The 17,296-nt window shown below is 41.5% G+C and overlaps 1 protein-coding gene across 1 annotated transcript in view; it reads left to right on the top strand.

The window, feature by feature from the left end:
- Positions 1 to 17,296, top strand: part of JARID2 (jumonji and AT-rich interaction domain containing 2) — a 204,195-nt gene that overhangs the window by 169,771 nt on the left and 17,128 nt on the right. The window contains exons 9-14 of the mRNA XM_075314734.1: positions 4,173 to 4,265; positions 7,620 to 7,738; positions 7,819 to 7,889; positions 8,940 to 9,054; positions 10,479 to 10,584; positions 12,376 to 12,558. Of these exons, the coding sequence (XP_075170849.1) occupies positions 4,173 to 4,265; positions 7,620 to 7,738; positions 7,819 to 7,889; positions 8,940 to 9,054; positions 10,479 to 10,584; positions 12,376 to 12,558 (687 nt within the window). The remainder of the gene's footprint in view (positions 1 to 4,172; positions 4,266 to 7,619; positions 7,739 to 7,818; positions 7,890 to 8,939; positions 9,055 to 10,478; positions 10,585 to 12,375; positions 12,559 to 17,296) is intronic.

Raw genomic sequence — 17,296 nt, 5'->3', positions numbered from 1 at the left:
CGCGGTGCTGTGAGCCTCCTGCCTCCCGCGGTGCTGTGAGCCTCCTGCCTCCCGCGGTGCTGTGAGCCTCCTGCCTCCACTGCTGTGAGCCTCCTGCTGCTGTGAGCCCTCCACCCAGTGCTGTGTACTCCCCCAGTGCTGTGTACCCTCCCAGTGCTGTGTGCCACCCTCCCAGTGCTGTCTGTGCCCCCCAGTGATTTACGAGCCCCAACCCCCAGCTCCTCTTGTGATGTATTTATGCCCCCAGCCCCTCCTGTGAGATATATATATATATATATATATATATATATATATATATATATATATATATATATATATATGCGCCCTTAGCCCGTCCTGTGAAGTATATATGGCCCCAACCCCTCCTGTGATGTATATATGCCCCCAGCCCCTCCTGTCAGGTATGTGCCTCCAGTGTCTCCTATGTGATGTATATTATTTACCAATCTGTTGACTGCGCTCCAGACCGAGACAACCTGGAAAAGCAGTCGTGAGAAGTAATATGATCAATATCACTGAACATCACAGCCGCATCAAAGAGAAACCGCTCCAGCCACCACAATAGGGGTGTAGGGTGAGTTAATTAATTGTTTGACAAAATATATTAGGGTCATTTTGAAGCTGATAATTTGGTGCGGCCCCCGAAGGTTGTAGAAATTTCCAAATGGCCCCCGGCAGAAAAAAGGTTCCACACCCATGATTTAAAGGTAATTGCATGACATCTTCTTCAGGTGGATTTCTCTTTAATCCTGTCTGAAAAAGTGGAAAAAATGAATATAATGTACAGCAATGTAAAAACAACATTGCTGTGCACATATTCCTTCTTTTCATTTTTATAACCCCATTCTGTATTCGGAAATTATTTTTATCACCTTTAGCTCATTGTCATTGCTGTATTATAGAACAGTGTGTACATTATAGGCCACATATTCTATATAATCTTCCTCAGAATCCTCTTATAGGAATGAATACAATCCCCTGAAGACACCATATGGTGGCACACTTAAGGAGAGCTGACGGAGTACGTTCGTGCTTCAAACTCTCTTTGACGTCCTTTTTAGTCCCTTAGTTTTATTATGTTCTTTTGCCAAGTTTATATTTATTTGAGGTGTGGCGATTTTACATCCTGTTTTTCTTTATTTAATATATTGAAGTATGGCAGTAGTAAAATTCCATATATTCTTTGCTTATCTGCTTTGGGAACTCATCTTATTCTAAAAAAATATAAAATGAGGGGAATAAGTTGATTATTCAAATATTTTTCTTTCCAGTCTCTTTGGGAACGTACAAATTAATTTAAGCTGCTTGGCTATATTGTTTTTTTTTTTACTGTACCTTTTATGCAACTGGTAAATTTAATTATTTGTGACATGAAATATTTACAAAATCTAAATATATATGACAACTTACCAAAATGATTAATTATGTAATTCTGTCCATCATTAAGGACAAGCGGTATGACCACTTCATAAGTTCCTTAACCAGAAATTGCTTCTTGTATTCATTATGGCTATGATAAATTATCTATATGCATATACTATATTAATAACTTGCCATCAGGACGTCTTGATTCTATATAATGTCTTTTTAATCGTCACTATGTGACTGCACGTGTCGAGTCAGGTCCAAGAAGACACCCGTCAAGCAACGTAACATAGGGAACACCAGGATAACAATACAACGGAAGGCCCTGGCGCTAGGACGAAAGGAGTGTGGTTACATCCTAACACTCACCTGAGACTGATTACTGCACTCCCTAATATCCCGAACATCATTTCTCCCCATGACCGATCATGTGCTTAGCCCTTCGCTGGCCCTCAACTTGCCCTTATTAGTGAAGGCCAGTGAGACGTTAGTCTCGCCACTGCAGTAAGACAACACAAGGTAGGAAGGACAAACAGGGTGGAGAAAGACACAACTAATAACACTCCAGCGGGAACTTCTCAGCTGCAATTGAAGCAACACCTCCGCTTTCTCCAGAGACTGGATCCTTCAAAGTGGACAGCATAGGTATGAGCTATAGCCGTCATAGGAAGGAGTGAGGAGTGGATTCTTATAGCAGATAGGAGTTGCTGCAGCTGAGATTGTAACTACCTGTTAAATCACTGCAGGATAGAAATGAACCTTAATCCCTTCAATACCGGATGGACTAAAATACACTCCAAGGGTAAATAATAAGCGGGTGCTAAAGCGGATCTGCGATCAATAATACTTTGAGACCTTCTGATCCCAGATTCCCCCCCCAAGGTCACATCAGGCTGTGATACACTAGTTACATTGGGATACCTTCTCATAGCAATGCAACGCTAAGAAATTAATGACCCCAGGATAGGTCATCAATATCTGATCATTGAGCATCCAGCACCCCAGCCTTTCTGTGAAAATTGGGTGTAAAATGTGTACGACAGAACAGCACATCTGCATACACCTTGAATACAAGTTGGGCTGCAGTTCTCAACAGCGCACTCTAAATCGTGTGCTGATTGCTTGGGGGTGCTGGGTGTTGGACCCCTACTGATCTGTTATTGATGACCTGTTCAGCAGGGCAGATTAAAGTGCGCCTTTATAGGACCGCAGTACTGGCCTGTATGGATGATGTAGGATGCATCATCCACACTGGAAAAAAAAGGAGGACAGCGATCCCAGCAGAGAGGAGGTGCCGGACCTATGACCAGCGACACCATTGGACAGGACAGCCCCCTAAGTATAATAAACGTGTTTTTTTTTGTTTTTTTACTTTATATAGCATGGCTTGGGCTCTTATATACAGTATTCTAGAATGCTGTATATAAGAGCCTACTGGTGGTGGCTGCAGCTTATAGGGGACAAATGTGGTGACAGGTCCCCTTTAAGTTTCCTTGTTGGTGTGGGACTTTGTGGGTTAGGCCTTCTTTATCTATTCCTCCCCTGGCTGCTTTCCTCCACAGTCGCCACATTTTATCCCTATGGCCAGTGCGTGCACAGTACTATGTTCACTCTGTAGTTGAATCATTCAGTGAAATGGTGCTGGAGTCAGTGCGTGCACATATCTCAATCTCGGGCGCCGTTTTATTAAAGATACTGTCTCTCCGAATATCATCTGAAACAAACTGGTGACTGCTGATATTCGTAGAGTGTCTTCAATAAAATGGTGCCAGAGTTCGCAGTATACGCATGCGCTGACTCTGGTGCCATGTTATTGAAGAATTCTTCTACAATGTGAACATAGCGCATGTTTCTTCTTTATCTATTCCTCCTCTTACTGCTTTCCTCCCCTTTATTTAAATTTTGCATTGTGGACGCCACCATTATCCTTTTGACCATTGTTGCACAGTTCTATGTTCACGTTCTAGTTGAATCATTCAACAAAATGGGGCCCGGAGTCAGCGTGTGCGCATACCACCAACTTCACCGCTGTTTTCTTAAAGACGCTGTCTGTGTGAATATCATATGAAACTAACTGGTGATATTCAGAGACCGTGTCTGCAATAAAATGGCGCCGGAGTTTGCGTATTGTGCACGTGCGGACTCCAGCACCATTTTATTGCAGACTTCCACTACAATGTGACCTTAGCACGGTGCACATTCTGGCCATCCTGGCTTCAGACAGAAGGACACGCACAACATTATATTATTGGTTACGCTTGAGGAAGGGCTAGTTGACCATAGGAAGCAATGAGAGCTCAGCTTTCACTTTACCTCAGCAGCTTCAATGCTGAAAACTGCACTTTGGTTGCTATAGGCCACCAGGACGGGCTTACTGGAAGGAAATTCTCATAAATGAGGCCCCATGTGAAGCTCTAGTAAACTCCATGCCCAAGAGGCAGTGCTTGAATATAGTGATGTCCACACAAAATATTGACGGTTTGGGCATAATTTGGCCATTTTGACTTAGGGGTGTCCTCACTTTTGTGATATACTGTTTATATATTTGTATGATAGATACTTTTTTTTTTTAAGTCTGCCCCCAAACCTTGCTCCGCAATACTGGGCATCTTAGGAGTTTTTAAAATATCTTCCCTAGTTTTGAGGGAGAATAGGAACAATATAGTATTCTGGGGTTGCTGTATATTCTACATTTAGTGCTTTTGCGTACAGCCATGACTTTTGCACAGAGCGACAGTAGTAGATTTGTTGTTTTTGTACTTAACCATCACTGTATGAGATTCTGAATGGTTTTTCTCTCCTTACAGGGAAGGTCGATGTCGCTCACCACCTTCTTTCGGACAGCAAGGAACGTCATGAACATGTGCTTCAACAAAGAGCCAACAGTAGCAGAGGTTGAGGTGAGCAAATGAATATAAGAAAAGTGTACATGGAGACACGTCACTTTAGGGATGACCATACAAAGTCTATGGAGGTGATAAAATTCCAAAATAACCTGTTTGGAAAATCCCCCCTGCTTTAGTGGTTATGCTGGTTTTATGAGGTGTCCTTCAATGATGACTTTCCATTACTCATGTCTGACCTCTGCAGCCAGTCCTTGGCTTCAGCAGTCACATGCCGAAAGTGCTACCATCACCACTCAGACCAGTGATCCGCTGCAGCCAGCGTCGGACTGGCTACCGGAGGAATCTCCAGTAATGCCAGGCCTGGATTCAGTTACTTGCACTGAACTCTGGAGCTCTCACCTGAGCTCCAGAGTGCAGCCTGGACTGAACCGCGAGCGCCGAGTGGTTTGATTCCCCGGTGATTGCGGATGTCAGCAGACAGGCCGAGGTGATCTCTGGTGCTCTCACCTGAACTCCGGAGATCAGCGCGGCCTGTCCGCAGCTGTCATGAACTGAACCGCAATCGCCGGGGAATCAATCACTCTGCGCTCGCGGTTCAGTCCTGCAAACTCTGAGATCAGTCCAGGCTGCACTCTGGAGCTCAGGTGAGCGCTCCGGAGTGCAATGCAGGTAACTGAATCCAGGCCTGGCATTACTGGAGATTCCTCCGGTAGCCAGTCTGACGCTGGCTGCAGTGCTCACATGGGACTATACCAAGCAGGGACTATACCGAATGAGTATACTGTAAGATATTTTACCATGTGCCCTGCTATGTGGCGATTTATAAAACAAGCCCTTTATTCTTCTAAGACCAAAAACATCCTCTTCATGGTAGGGCTTTGTACAGACATGAAGATATTTCTCTTTAGTGATTTGTAGCAGCCTCTGCTCAGCTCTATAGATTGAAATGGATTTCCCAGAGGTAGTGAGGCTGATGATGGCGTTCCCGTCCATATGGAATATCCATGTTGTATCTGACCTGTATAATACCACTTTGTTTTCTGGGGAATCGAGAGCAGCTGCTAGCAATAATCTTTGGTGTACATGATATTTATGTTCTTGTTGGGCTGTCTAAAGCGTCCAGAACAAAATGAATCTACTGCTCTGAAATGGGAGCGGGCCCCCAAAGCACCCGCATTATGTGGGAGGTCATTTTAGGACATTGCGCAGAACAAGCTGCATATTATTACATTCCTGCCATTGTGCCCTAGTGCACGAGTGACAGATTGAAGGTTTTAATATATCGGAGTATAAATAACAAGTGATGATTTTGAGCTGCGCTGGAATATATATTAGGAAACCTAATACAGGCGGCTGCGTAGCCGTGTGTATCTGCTCGGCGAGCGCCCAGCACCTCTCATTACATTGCCGCTCCTCGAAGCTGGATGCTTACCTCGACCACCTGAATACTCCGGTCCAGGCCCCAATTATTTTCATTGCGGGTGTTTATATGTTCGATTCTTATATCTTCCAATGCTGGTTATCACTGCGCAATCTGTTTTTTTCCCCCATTATATCCTAAAAAATGGGCAACTTGTGAGAATAGATTATCAGTATTGTGAAGTTGTGAACTTGGAGTAAATATGGACATGTTCCTTCTGTTACATAGAACTGGCAAAGCTTGTGGGCTTCCTGGAGTCATGGATTTGCATGTCTAATGGATGTCCTGGGGATTTTAAAGGAATCTTTTTCTGCTTAGAAGTGCTAGGTAACCTACAAATCAGGTCTAAGCCCTTTTTGAGACTTGCATATTTCACACTCAGAGTAGCATAATGTAGAGACAGACACCTTAATGTGTCACTTACTGGGCTGCTTGCTGTAGTTTTCATAAAATTCCCTGGTTTATCAGCAGTAGATTATCACTAGTAAACCTGCTGCCATGTAGTCCTCCATATTCTTGAACTCTATAACTCCACCCCACCACTGATTGGCCACTTTCTACATATGGACAGTGTACACGGAAAGTTGGCAATCAGTGGTGTGGGTGTGGTTATGCAGAGCTCGGCATTCAGAGAACTGGTAGATCTGTGCCAGATGATAATGGTTTTAACAAAACTGAAGTATGCAGACCAGTAAGTAACATATCGTGGAATCAGGGTCTCTGCCTCTACATTAAAGGGAACCTGTCAGGTCCCCTATGTTCTCCAACTCAGCACATTCATATCATTATGTCAAAATTCCCAACCTAACCAGCCCTGTATGATGGTATTCACTAAAATCATTGTTTATAAAAAGGACTTATAAACTGCGCTGTTCCTATGCTAATTAGGGGTTTGACTAGTCGATGGGGCATTAGTTGCCCACACTAGTCACCCTTCTTTCCATGTTATCACATCACCGCCAGCTCCTGGAAATCTCACATATACGCGCACCTTTGTTCACTCACATTGAGCCTCTTCAGAGAAGCACACTGCACAGGATCGGAAGTGTAGAAGCTGTTCTTCCGATGATGCACTGTGTCCCTCTCTGAGGCCGGGACACGTACACCCGACTTCAGAAGAGACTCAATGTGAGTGAACAAAGCTGCGTTCATGTACAAGATTTCCAGTAGCTGGCGGTGACACCCACTCGTGGAAATCATGTTATCACACCCACAGGGGCGTGATAACATGGAAAGAGGCCAGACAAGTATGGGGAACTAACACCCCATTAACTAGTCAAGGCTTTAATTAGCATAGGAACGGCGCAGTTTAGATGTCCTTTTTTTAAACATTGATTTTAGTAAATACCATCATACAGGGCTGGTTAGGGAGGTCATTTTGACATACTGATTTAAATGCTGCTGGGTTGGAGGGTATAGGGGACCTGATAGATTCCCTTATAAGCTGCTGTTATATTGTTTTTAACAAAAACCTGGTGACCGGTTCCCTGCAACCCCTTTACGACCGATGACGTACATGTACATCGTCAGCTATGACCCTGCCTTTGATGCGCGCTGAGCCTGCATCTTTCCTGGCACTTGAAAGCTGATTCTCGTGTGTACATTTGATATAGGCAATAAAGGGAAAAATCAGGTTCTGCAAGAAGAAGCGGGATAGATTCGAAACGCGTCGTACAAACCACATTTGATCTAGTGATGTTTCCTGGACTCTTCCATCCTGAAGTCTTCACCAGCAACGCAGCAGAAACATGTTTTTTCCCTTCCTTTATTAATATTCTATGAGACTGCTGGAGATGGCCAAGCTTTGTACTTGGATGTACAAAGAATAACGTCTATACTTGGCACAAACCCTTTAACACTAGAAGTCCCAGGAATTTTGAGCTCCATAGGGTTTCAATTGTAGAAATGTTAAATGACCCCTCTCTGGGACTTCTAACGTTAAGACACTTGTATGATATTGGCTAATAACAGTGCTCTCCTTATTTCAGCAAGAGTATTGGCGCATTGTTGAGCAGAAGTCTTGTCATGTCGCGGTGCATTGTGGAAAGGTTGACACAAAGACTCATGGCAGTGGATTCCCTGTGGGTAAAGCAGAGCCATTTTCAAGGTGCGTACCTTTTCATGTGTTGGTCCTGTATTGCAATGAACCGTGCAGACAAACCATACCTTCCCTGTTCTGTTTTGTAGGCATGGATGGAATCTCACAGTCCTTCCTAATAATTCAGGATCCATCCTGCGACACCTCGGTGCTGTGCCTGGTAAATTGTTAACATTACGTCTTCTGTTTTATATTTCGGGATTGTGCTCCCCTTATATCTTGCCTTTTTAAAGATCCTATTTCTTATTTTTTTCTTTACATTCTTACTAACAAAATGAAGCATGTAGTATATAGGTTATTGATTCTGCTTTCATTATGCTTAGTCACTAATGTGCGCTCCAGATGGGACAAATTATTTCTGAAATAGTCAGGATCTTTACATGAGTTATGTGAAACACTTTAAAGGTAATCTGTCATCAGGTTTTGCCATCCCTAGAACCGCATGATGGAGGGACAGACCCTGATTCCAGTGAGATATCACTACTTGCTACGGATTTGATAAAATCACTGTGATCTGTATAATCCCACCCCCACTACTGGTTTGCCGCTTTCTGCCTATGCACAGTCTACATAGAAAGCTGCCAATCAGTGGTGTGGGTGGGGTTATACAAATCTCATGAATGTAGAGGACTACATCATCGGTTTACTAGTCCTCTAATGATAATCTCCTGCCGATATATCAGCGATTGTATCAAAGCTACAACAAGCAGCCCAGTAAGTGACACATTGCTGGAGCTAGCATCTCTGTCTCTTCATTATGCTGCACTCAGATTATGTACAAAAACCTGGTGACAGAGTTCTTTTAAAGAGACATGCATCTGGAAGTGTCCTTTGTTTTTCAATGCTATGACAGTATAGGGAAAAACTATTGAGCACATCCCAAACTTCAGTGACACATGAAGTTGTCCTGCGTTCACCCCTCGCCGTACTTTATTCTGCAGCAGAGCTGTGTACCTTACTGACGAGGCCATCCGGACATTCACGTTAGGTACAGGAATGGTGTCCAGGCCTATAAAAAGGTGTTAGCGAATTCTACGTTGCATATATTGAGATTGCAGAGTAATTGGCAAAATAAGTGATGTGTCGGCATAATGTGTGTTTCGGCTACTGTTTTTTTTTTCCCAGTTTCCGCCTTGATGTGTTGCTCTCATCTCGTGGATTGCAGAGCACCTAGTATTCATGATACTGTCATTTACTTTCTCTGTTTCAGGAGTAACAATTCCTTGGCTTAATATTGGCATGGTCTTTTCTACCTCATGCTGGTCTCGAGACCAAAATCACCTTCCCTACATTGACTACTTACACACTGGTGCTGATTGCATTTGGTAAGTGAGAGGTGACTGTGCCGTGTACCCTCGTATGGTTACAGTATTTGGTGCCGGATGTACACTACTATGGAAATGTCTGTATTCTTCTAGTTACCATGCTTAATATTTCAGAATCGTTATATTAATGGTGTGCAGGCCACTCAGTAGCCCAGAAAATAATTATCAAATAATCCTAAAGTCACTTTATTGAATATTTCCTAATTTTTGTTCCTCACTATTTTGCACACTAGCGTTCATCACATACATTAAACTCCCCATGTATATACATAGATATACACTTATATCCAGTTATACATAGTATGTACACACATACAGGGAAAAGTTTCCAGAAGGAGCTGTCTACTGTTCTATTGTTATAAGGGATGTATTATTTGCTCTACAAAAGGCGATGTTTCTTGGCCACCGTCCTATGCGTACACTACCGCCTCCAATCAGATGAGATTTCGTGTACTTGTAGCATGGGAACAAGTGCTGGATATATAGACGCTGCACTTACAATAGGCGGGAAGCGAGTTGTGCAGGAGATTGTCCGTGAATTACTGGTTATTTTTCCTTCTAGAAATGTTCATTTCCCCCACTGGTAAAGGCATATTGCTGAGATGGGGCTTTACTTGGTTGCTTGGTCTTGACAGCTTCTGATTTTGATGGTGACCATTGCTACTTTCCTTAATTTTGTATAGTGGCCTGTCTGTTGTAGCAGGAGGCTCCACCAATACAGGTGTCACCCCCCCCCAAAAAAAGAAAAATCTACAAACTCCTAAACACAATTTTACATTATTTTCCCCTGTGAAGAAGCCATCCAGCTCACCAAGCATACCCGATCCCAATCCTGTCTGTGGCGCGGATAGTGTTACTGCCAAAACACGCAAAACTGAAAGCAAGGTCCATAGACATAAAAATCTTCTTTACTGATACATGTTAAAATAGTGAAATAAAATCCATGTTGGCTTATGCAACAATAGAAAACACTGATACATTTTTTTTGTATGTCAAGCACCTTCATGGTATTACCTTTACCCACCAAAAACACATAATTTTTTTTTATTTCTTTAAGGCGATAAGGATGGTGTTTGGAATTGATTACAAAGTCATCCGGAGTAAAATGCGTTTATTAAGACATGCCTGCCTCAGAATAAGGATGGAGTGTCCCTGGACTGTCCATGCTTTAGAAACTGAAATAAATCACTAACTGCCAAAAATGAACCCAAATTTACCATACAGATATTACTATGACAGCGTTTTTTTAAAAAAAAAAAAAAATACACAAAAAACACCAACAAAATACTATGTTAATCCTGCTTAATGAGAGGGGTTTGTTGAAAATACTGTTATGTGCTATATATATAACCAGTGTAACTTACGCATAACAACCAGCGCAGAAAAAACCTATATCAATATGTAATTACTGTCTTGTAATGCAGGTATTGCATTCCTGCTGAGGAAGAGGGCAAACTTGACAAAGTGGTACATAGTCTACTTCAAGCCAATGGTACTCCTGGTCTTCAAATGCTTGAAAGTAATGTCATGGTAAGTCCATGTTGTGCTGTGTCGGATAGATACAAATTATATATACATATATATACATATATATATATATATATATTTGTATATGTGTACATGTTTATATATGTGTATATACATTGAGGAAAATAAGTATTTGATACACTGCCGATTTTTCAAGTTTTTCCACCTACAAAGAATGGAGAGGTGTGTAATTTGTATTGTAGGTACACTTCAACTGTGACAAACAGGATCCCCAAAAAATCTAGAAAATCACATTGTATGACTTTTAACTAATTAATTTACATTTTATTGCATGAAATAAGTATTTGATCACCTACCAACCAGCAAGAATTCTGCCTCTCACAGACCTGTTATTTTTTCTTTAAGAAGCTCTCCTACTCTGCATTCATTACATGTATTAATTGCACCTGTTTGAACTAACACCTGTCCACACACTCAATCACACTACAACCTCTCCATCATGGCCAAGACCAAAGAGCTGTCTAAGGGACAAAATTGTAGACCTGCACGAGCTAGGATGAGCTACAGGACAATAGGCAAGCAGCTTGGTGAGAAGGCAACAACTGTTGGCTCAATTAGCAATTATTAGAAAATGTAAGAAAAACAAGATGACTGCCAATCTTACTTAATCTGTGGCTCCTTGGTTACCCGCCTTGTCGGGTAAGTATGTTTCTGAGAAAGTTCAGCAATCAGACCAGAACTACACAGGAGGACCTGGTCAATGACCCGAAGAGCGCTGGGACCACAATCTCAAATATTATCGTTAGTAACACACTACGCCATCATGGATTAAAATCCTGCAAGATCCCCAGCTCACCCCAGTACATGTCCAGGCCCATTTGAAGTTCACCAACAGCCATCTGGATGATCCAGAGAAGGCATGGGAGAAGGTCATGTGGTCAGATGAGACAAAAATAGAATTTAATATTTAAATATTTAATTTAATTTGAATAGAATTTTTACTATCAACTCCACTCACTGTGTTTGGAGGAAGAAGGATGAGTATATCCTCAAGAACAGTGTCCCAACCGTGAAGCATATGGGTGGAAACCTCATACTTTGGGGGTGCTTTTCTGCAAAGTGGAAAGGACAGTACTGTATTGAATGGAGAATGGATGGGTTAATGTATTGCAAGATTTTGTCAAACAACCTCTTTCCCTCAGTAAGAGCATTGAAGATGGATTGTGGCTGGGTCTTCCAGCATGACCATGACCCGAAACATACAGCTAGGGCAACTAAGGAGAGGAAGCATTTCAAGGTCCTGGAGTGGCCTAGCCAATCTCCAGACCTGAACCCAATAGCAAATCTTTGTAGGGAACTGAAACTCAGTGTTTACCAGTGACAGCCCCGAAACCTGAAAGATCTGGAAAAGATCTGTATGGAGCAGTGAGCCAAAATCCCTGCCGCAGTGTGTGCAAAGTTGGTCCAGAACTACAGGAAACATCTGACCTCTCTAATTGAAAGCAAAGGTTTTTGTACCAAATATTAAGTTCTGTTTTTCTATTGTATCAAATACTTATTTCATGCAATAAAATGCATATTCATTATTTAAAAATCATACTATGTAATTTTCAGGACTTCTTTTTTTGGGGGGGGGGGGGTTCTGTCTGTCACAATTGAAGGGTACCTACAATAAAAACGACAGACCTCTCCACTCTTTGTCGGTGGGAAAACTTGCAAAATCGCCAGTGTATCAAATACTACTGTATATACGTGTGTGTGTGTGTGTGTGTGGTGTGTGTGTGTACATATATAATGTAGTGTTTACTGCAGCTAATATGTTTCCTCCTGCAGATCTCCCCAGAGGTGCTGTGCAAGGAGGGGATCAAGGTGCACCGTACTGTACAGCAGTGTGGCCAGTTTGTCGTCTGCTTCCCAGGATCCTTTGTGTCAAAAGTGTGCAGTGGCTACAGTGTTTCTGAAACTGTGCACTTTGCTACCACCCAGTGGACAAGCATGGGCTTCAAAACTGCCATGGTATACACCAATGCTTTTTTCTATCCAAATCCTTATTGTATAGTGGGTGTCGAGTAATATAGAGGTTTCCATTATAAATGCAATGAAAATTACAATAGACTACTTATGATTCACAAAACATATCATATTACTCCATTAGCCCTCACAAAGAATCGGGGTGCTCAAGTAGGGCAGTAACGTGAAGTCCAATGTAAAAAGAATGTGGCAGTCCAAAAAGTATTCCTGAACCCCTTAATGGTCACAAGTATGCCTTGTAAGAGAATAGCATCCATCGATGGATGAAAATTCAGCCGCTGTCGGCTATATATTACAGCTGACATCCTGCTGCATCTGCCTCGATCGGTGTTTGCATTGATATGACCATTTGACCCCCTTGGTGCAGCTGTCAAAAGCAATAGTGGCATCAATATAGAGCAAAAAGTAACCTCACCTGTCCAGTGTACGGTCGATGGGCTCCAATAAATCCAGGAAAAGAGAAAGGGGTACGACCAGCACCTGAGTCATCCAAAGTGAAAAGTCCATTTATTAGCGTCCAATGAAAAGTTGCCGAAGTATCTCCAAACTAAATTGGGAGAGAAAAGGCGCAATAGGGTCTTACCCGATTTACTGGGTAAAAAGTATAAAGAAGTGGTGCACTCACCTGATCGGGTTGTGCCAGTCACAACTCCTTTAGTGGCATAAGCGAGTGCCTAAGCATTCCAGCAGCAGCCCTGTTGTACAAGTGGAACATCAACTTCGGAACTGGAGGAAAACAGGTTTAGCGCCGCGCTTGAAGACCACGAACATCAGTGTTGAACACACAATTCTTTTATTTCATTTCATTCCTACGCGTTTCGGAGACCACAACTGCCTCCTTCTTCAGGGAAAAGAACTTTACAGAAACCAAGGAGGAGCCTTTAAAAAGGGATGTACAGAAAAAAAGAAAAAAAGAAAAAGGAGGAAGGGGATCCCTGGCTATGACGTCAGTTCACCATGTGCTATAGAGCAGTGACTCATAGCCACGTGGAGTAAAGCCGCGTCATAGGGCCCTTTCAACAATCAAATATGGTACATATTGATACATTTAGTCCAAAAAGAACATTCATAATAAAGGATCAAGCAATTAGAAATTCATAGAAAATCGATTTAGTGTAAGAAAGAAAAAAAAAAAAAAAGGGAAGAAAACAGGAGAAAAAGGGGGATATAGATATACAACTGATAGTGATATTTGACACGAACCCGGAGTAGAGAGGCCGTGAAGTTGACCGGCCATCACACAACCATTACACTATCAGAGGGATTTAGTGGTGCCTCATAATTAGTTACAAAAACCATTAATAACCTAGTGCAAATGACATGCACTATCACAGCATATAGAAACGGGGCATGTATTATATTTTCAAGTAGGACAAATAATAACATTATTTTTATTATTATTATTTATATTTAATATCAGACTTCGATGGTTACCCAATTTTAATTAATTACATATGTGAAAAAGTGTACTTGAATTAAAAAGATGGTTGGGGTTGAGCACTATAAAGACTATTAGGATGAATCTGTTATAATAAAACAGAGGGAAAAACAGAGGGATAGTGTTGTGCGCATGCGTAAGGATAGAGGCAAATTCTCTTAATGAAAAGGGGTGAAATGAGTTCAAGTCGTGGGAAAAATTGCAAAGCGCAGGCGCACTTCACATGGAAAGTAGCAAGCTCCTCACATAGCGAGGTCAAGAAGGTTCAGAAGCGTGGGAACTAACTGTAGTGCGCGTGCGTGCGTGCAATCAGTGTCAGTAAATGATTTTAACACAAAAATACATGTAATCATGCCGTGGAGAAGGGGATACAACATATCACGAATGAGTTACTCAGGGGAGTGTGAAGCGGGATCATGCCCGACCGTGCTAGGAAGGACAAAGGGTAGTTCATTTCCATCTGACATAGCATACAAACAAATCTCTCCCATAATTGGTGTGCCGAATAAAACAAAAAGCTAATCTTTGCACTGGAAAGCAGGGAGAGAGGGGAAGGGGAGTTTAAAAACAATATATTATTTGAAACACGTAGTAATATAGGCAAGAATATAAATATAAATATAGAATCCACCTTGATCCAAATAGATCGAAATACATAAAATGCCAGAACACATGTATGGTATGCACAGGGGTTGAAGACAAACATATGTTTCCAGTATGTCTTTAGTATGCAAAAAAAAGGGGGGGGGGGAAAGATTTATAGAAAATCTGAACTGGCAATTATAGCAACATTTATAACATGAGTGGAAGAAAATATATTAAATATATTTATATATAAAAATTTATATTTATATATAAGAATTAAATATAAAAAATATATAAAAATATAAAAGTATAAGATAATATATGGAACAAGATAAAACATAAGAAGCAATTATTATGGTTCTAAAATATCATAAAAGCACATTCTCATAAATTAGTAAAATAAATCAGTAATCTCATTGAGGCCAAAAGGTTTAAGAGTATTCAATCTATGGATCCAATAGGTTTCCTGTCTACTGAGCGTTTCTGCCCTATTGTTGGCATTAGGGGGAACCTGGTCAATGGGCGTGATTTTAAAATCTGGATTTTTATTGTGTGCAATCGTGCAATGTTTAGACAGCCCATGTTTTAGGAAGCCAGTTCTGATGTTGTGGCGATGGGAGTTTATTCTATTATGAAGCTCCTGACTGGTCCGACCCACGTACTGCTTCCCACATATGCAGTCCACCAAATAAACCACATAATCGGACTGACATGTCAAATGATCCCTTATTGGGAAATTCTCAGAGAAGCCAGGAGCGCTAAAGGTGGTCCTCCCGTGGTAAATGTTTTTGCAACACAAGCACTTTTTTGACCCACATCTGAAAGCTCCCCCCACGATCCTGGGTCAGCCGGCGCTGCACGATCCTGCAGCAACCAGCGCTGCACCATGTTTGCTGCAATATTCTTATGTCTACCTTCAACCATAAAAGCTATGAAATATGACATAAGTCCATCGAGTTCAACTTATATCCTATATGTTGATCCAGGGAAAGGCAAAAACCCCATGAGGCACATAACTGCCCCCTGTTAGGGGAAATATTCCTGGCTCCACATACGGTAAACAGTCTAATTCACAGGATCAACGTCCCATCACAGAATCTGCTGTACCTGTAATATTATATTTTTCAAGAAAGGCTTTACAGTGTGTTTTATTTTAGTTTGCTACAATTAAAAACTCTCCACATTACTATTTGTCATTTATATTCCATTATACCAAACACTTAAATGGAACCTGTCAGGTTCAGTATGCACCCAGAGCCACGAGCAGTTCTGGGTGCATATTGCTAATCTCTGCCTAACTGTCCCTGTATCTAGTAGCATATATAAAGAGACCTTTATAAAAAGTATTTCTGAAGATTCTTTATGATATGCCAATGAGCGCAGGACTAGTCACATGGGCGTTACTTCCCCCAACTAGTCTTCACTCTTAGCATGATAGCCCACCCCCAGGAGCGTGCTAACATGCTATTCAATGCCCATTCCCCAGCGTCATCAGCAGTGACGTGCATACCTGTGTCCATTGTCACTGCTTCAGAACACCGAGTTTAGGGTCAGTGCGCATGATCAGAGGTCCCTGCACTTCTGGTCTTCTGCACTATTAAGCCGGGTGTGCATGTAATATATCTTATCAGATAAATTTAATTCTTTCTCTGCCAGAACTGATCAGTCATTATCAAAATTCTCATTTCTGAGGTAATATCTGTATTCAGTGAAGACTTTCCCATTACTGAGATAGGAGATAGCAGTTGGTGCCGATGAGCTTCTATGATGATGGGAGGAGCTGGAGGTAGAGGGGGGAGCCCCACCATACTCGTCTATCTATATAAAAGCTCATCAGTAATACCTGCCATCTATCTCAGTAGAGGAACCGTAATTTCAGTTTTCATTTCATAAATCAATAGTACACATGAAAGTAGGCATCTGTGTAATATACCTTATCAGACAAATCTGCTTTTTTGCCCTCCTAGATTGATTTTTCTCTCTTAACTTAGGGGTAAAATCTGTATTCAGACAAGTCCGATTTTTCCCCATTGCTGAGATAGGTGAGAGTTGGTGCTTTTAAAATTCTATGGAGATGGGAAGAGCTAGAGACAAGCACATACATTCTGCTGCAAGTTCTCCTGAAATGTTTATTAGAGTTCTCCATAGAACTCTATGAGCACCAATTGTCATCTCCTATCTCAGTTATGTGAAAGTCCATAGTCACTAAAAACAGATTTACCAGTGAATTCAGAATTTTGAGAATCAATAATCTGTCCAGGAGGGGAAAGAAGCCGATATCTCTAATATGATATATTGCAAAGTTTCTTAAAATTTTGACTTGTATGAAAAAAAAAATAAAATGTCCGTTCCTTTTTAAAGGGAATTTATTAGCAGCTTTTTGCTATATATTCTGAGAGCAGAATAATGTAGGGCCAGAGACTCCAGGGATATATCACTTATTAGGTTGCATTTTTGTTTAAATACACTGAGTGTTTTATCAGCAGGAGATTATCATTGTAGGACTAGCTGCCCATTGTCCATCCGCACCCTCATCACTGATTAGCGTCTTTCTCTGTACATTATACAGTATATTTACATATAGCTATACACAGCTCAATATTCCAAACTCTGCTAGATCTTCAGCAGAGCAAATTGTGATTCCATCACAACTGCTGCACTCAATAAACTAAATGACACATCACCAGAATCAGAGTATCT

The sequence above is a fragment of the Anomaloglossus baeobatrachus genome, chromosome 6 (assembly GCF_048569485.1).
Source record: "Anomaloglossus baeobatrachus isolate aAnoBae1 chromosome 6, aAnoBae1.hap1, whole genome shotgun sequence".
Taxonomy (NCBI): Eukaryota; Metazoa; Chordata; class Amphibia; order Anura; family Aromobatidae; genus Anomaloglossus; species Anomaloglossus baeobatrachus.
The sequence above is the reverse complement of the archived record's forward strand: the minus strand, read 5'-3'. Positions and strand labels throughout refer to the sequence as shown.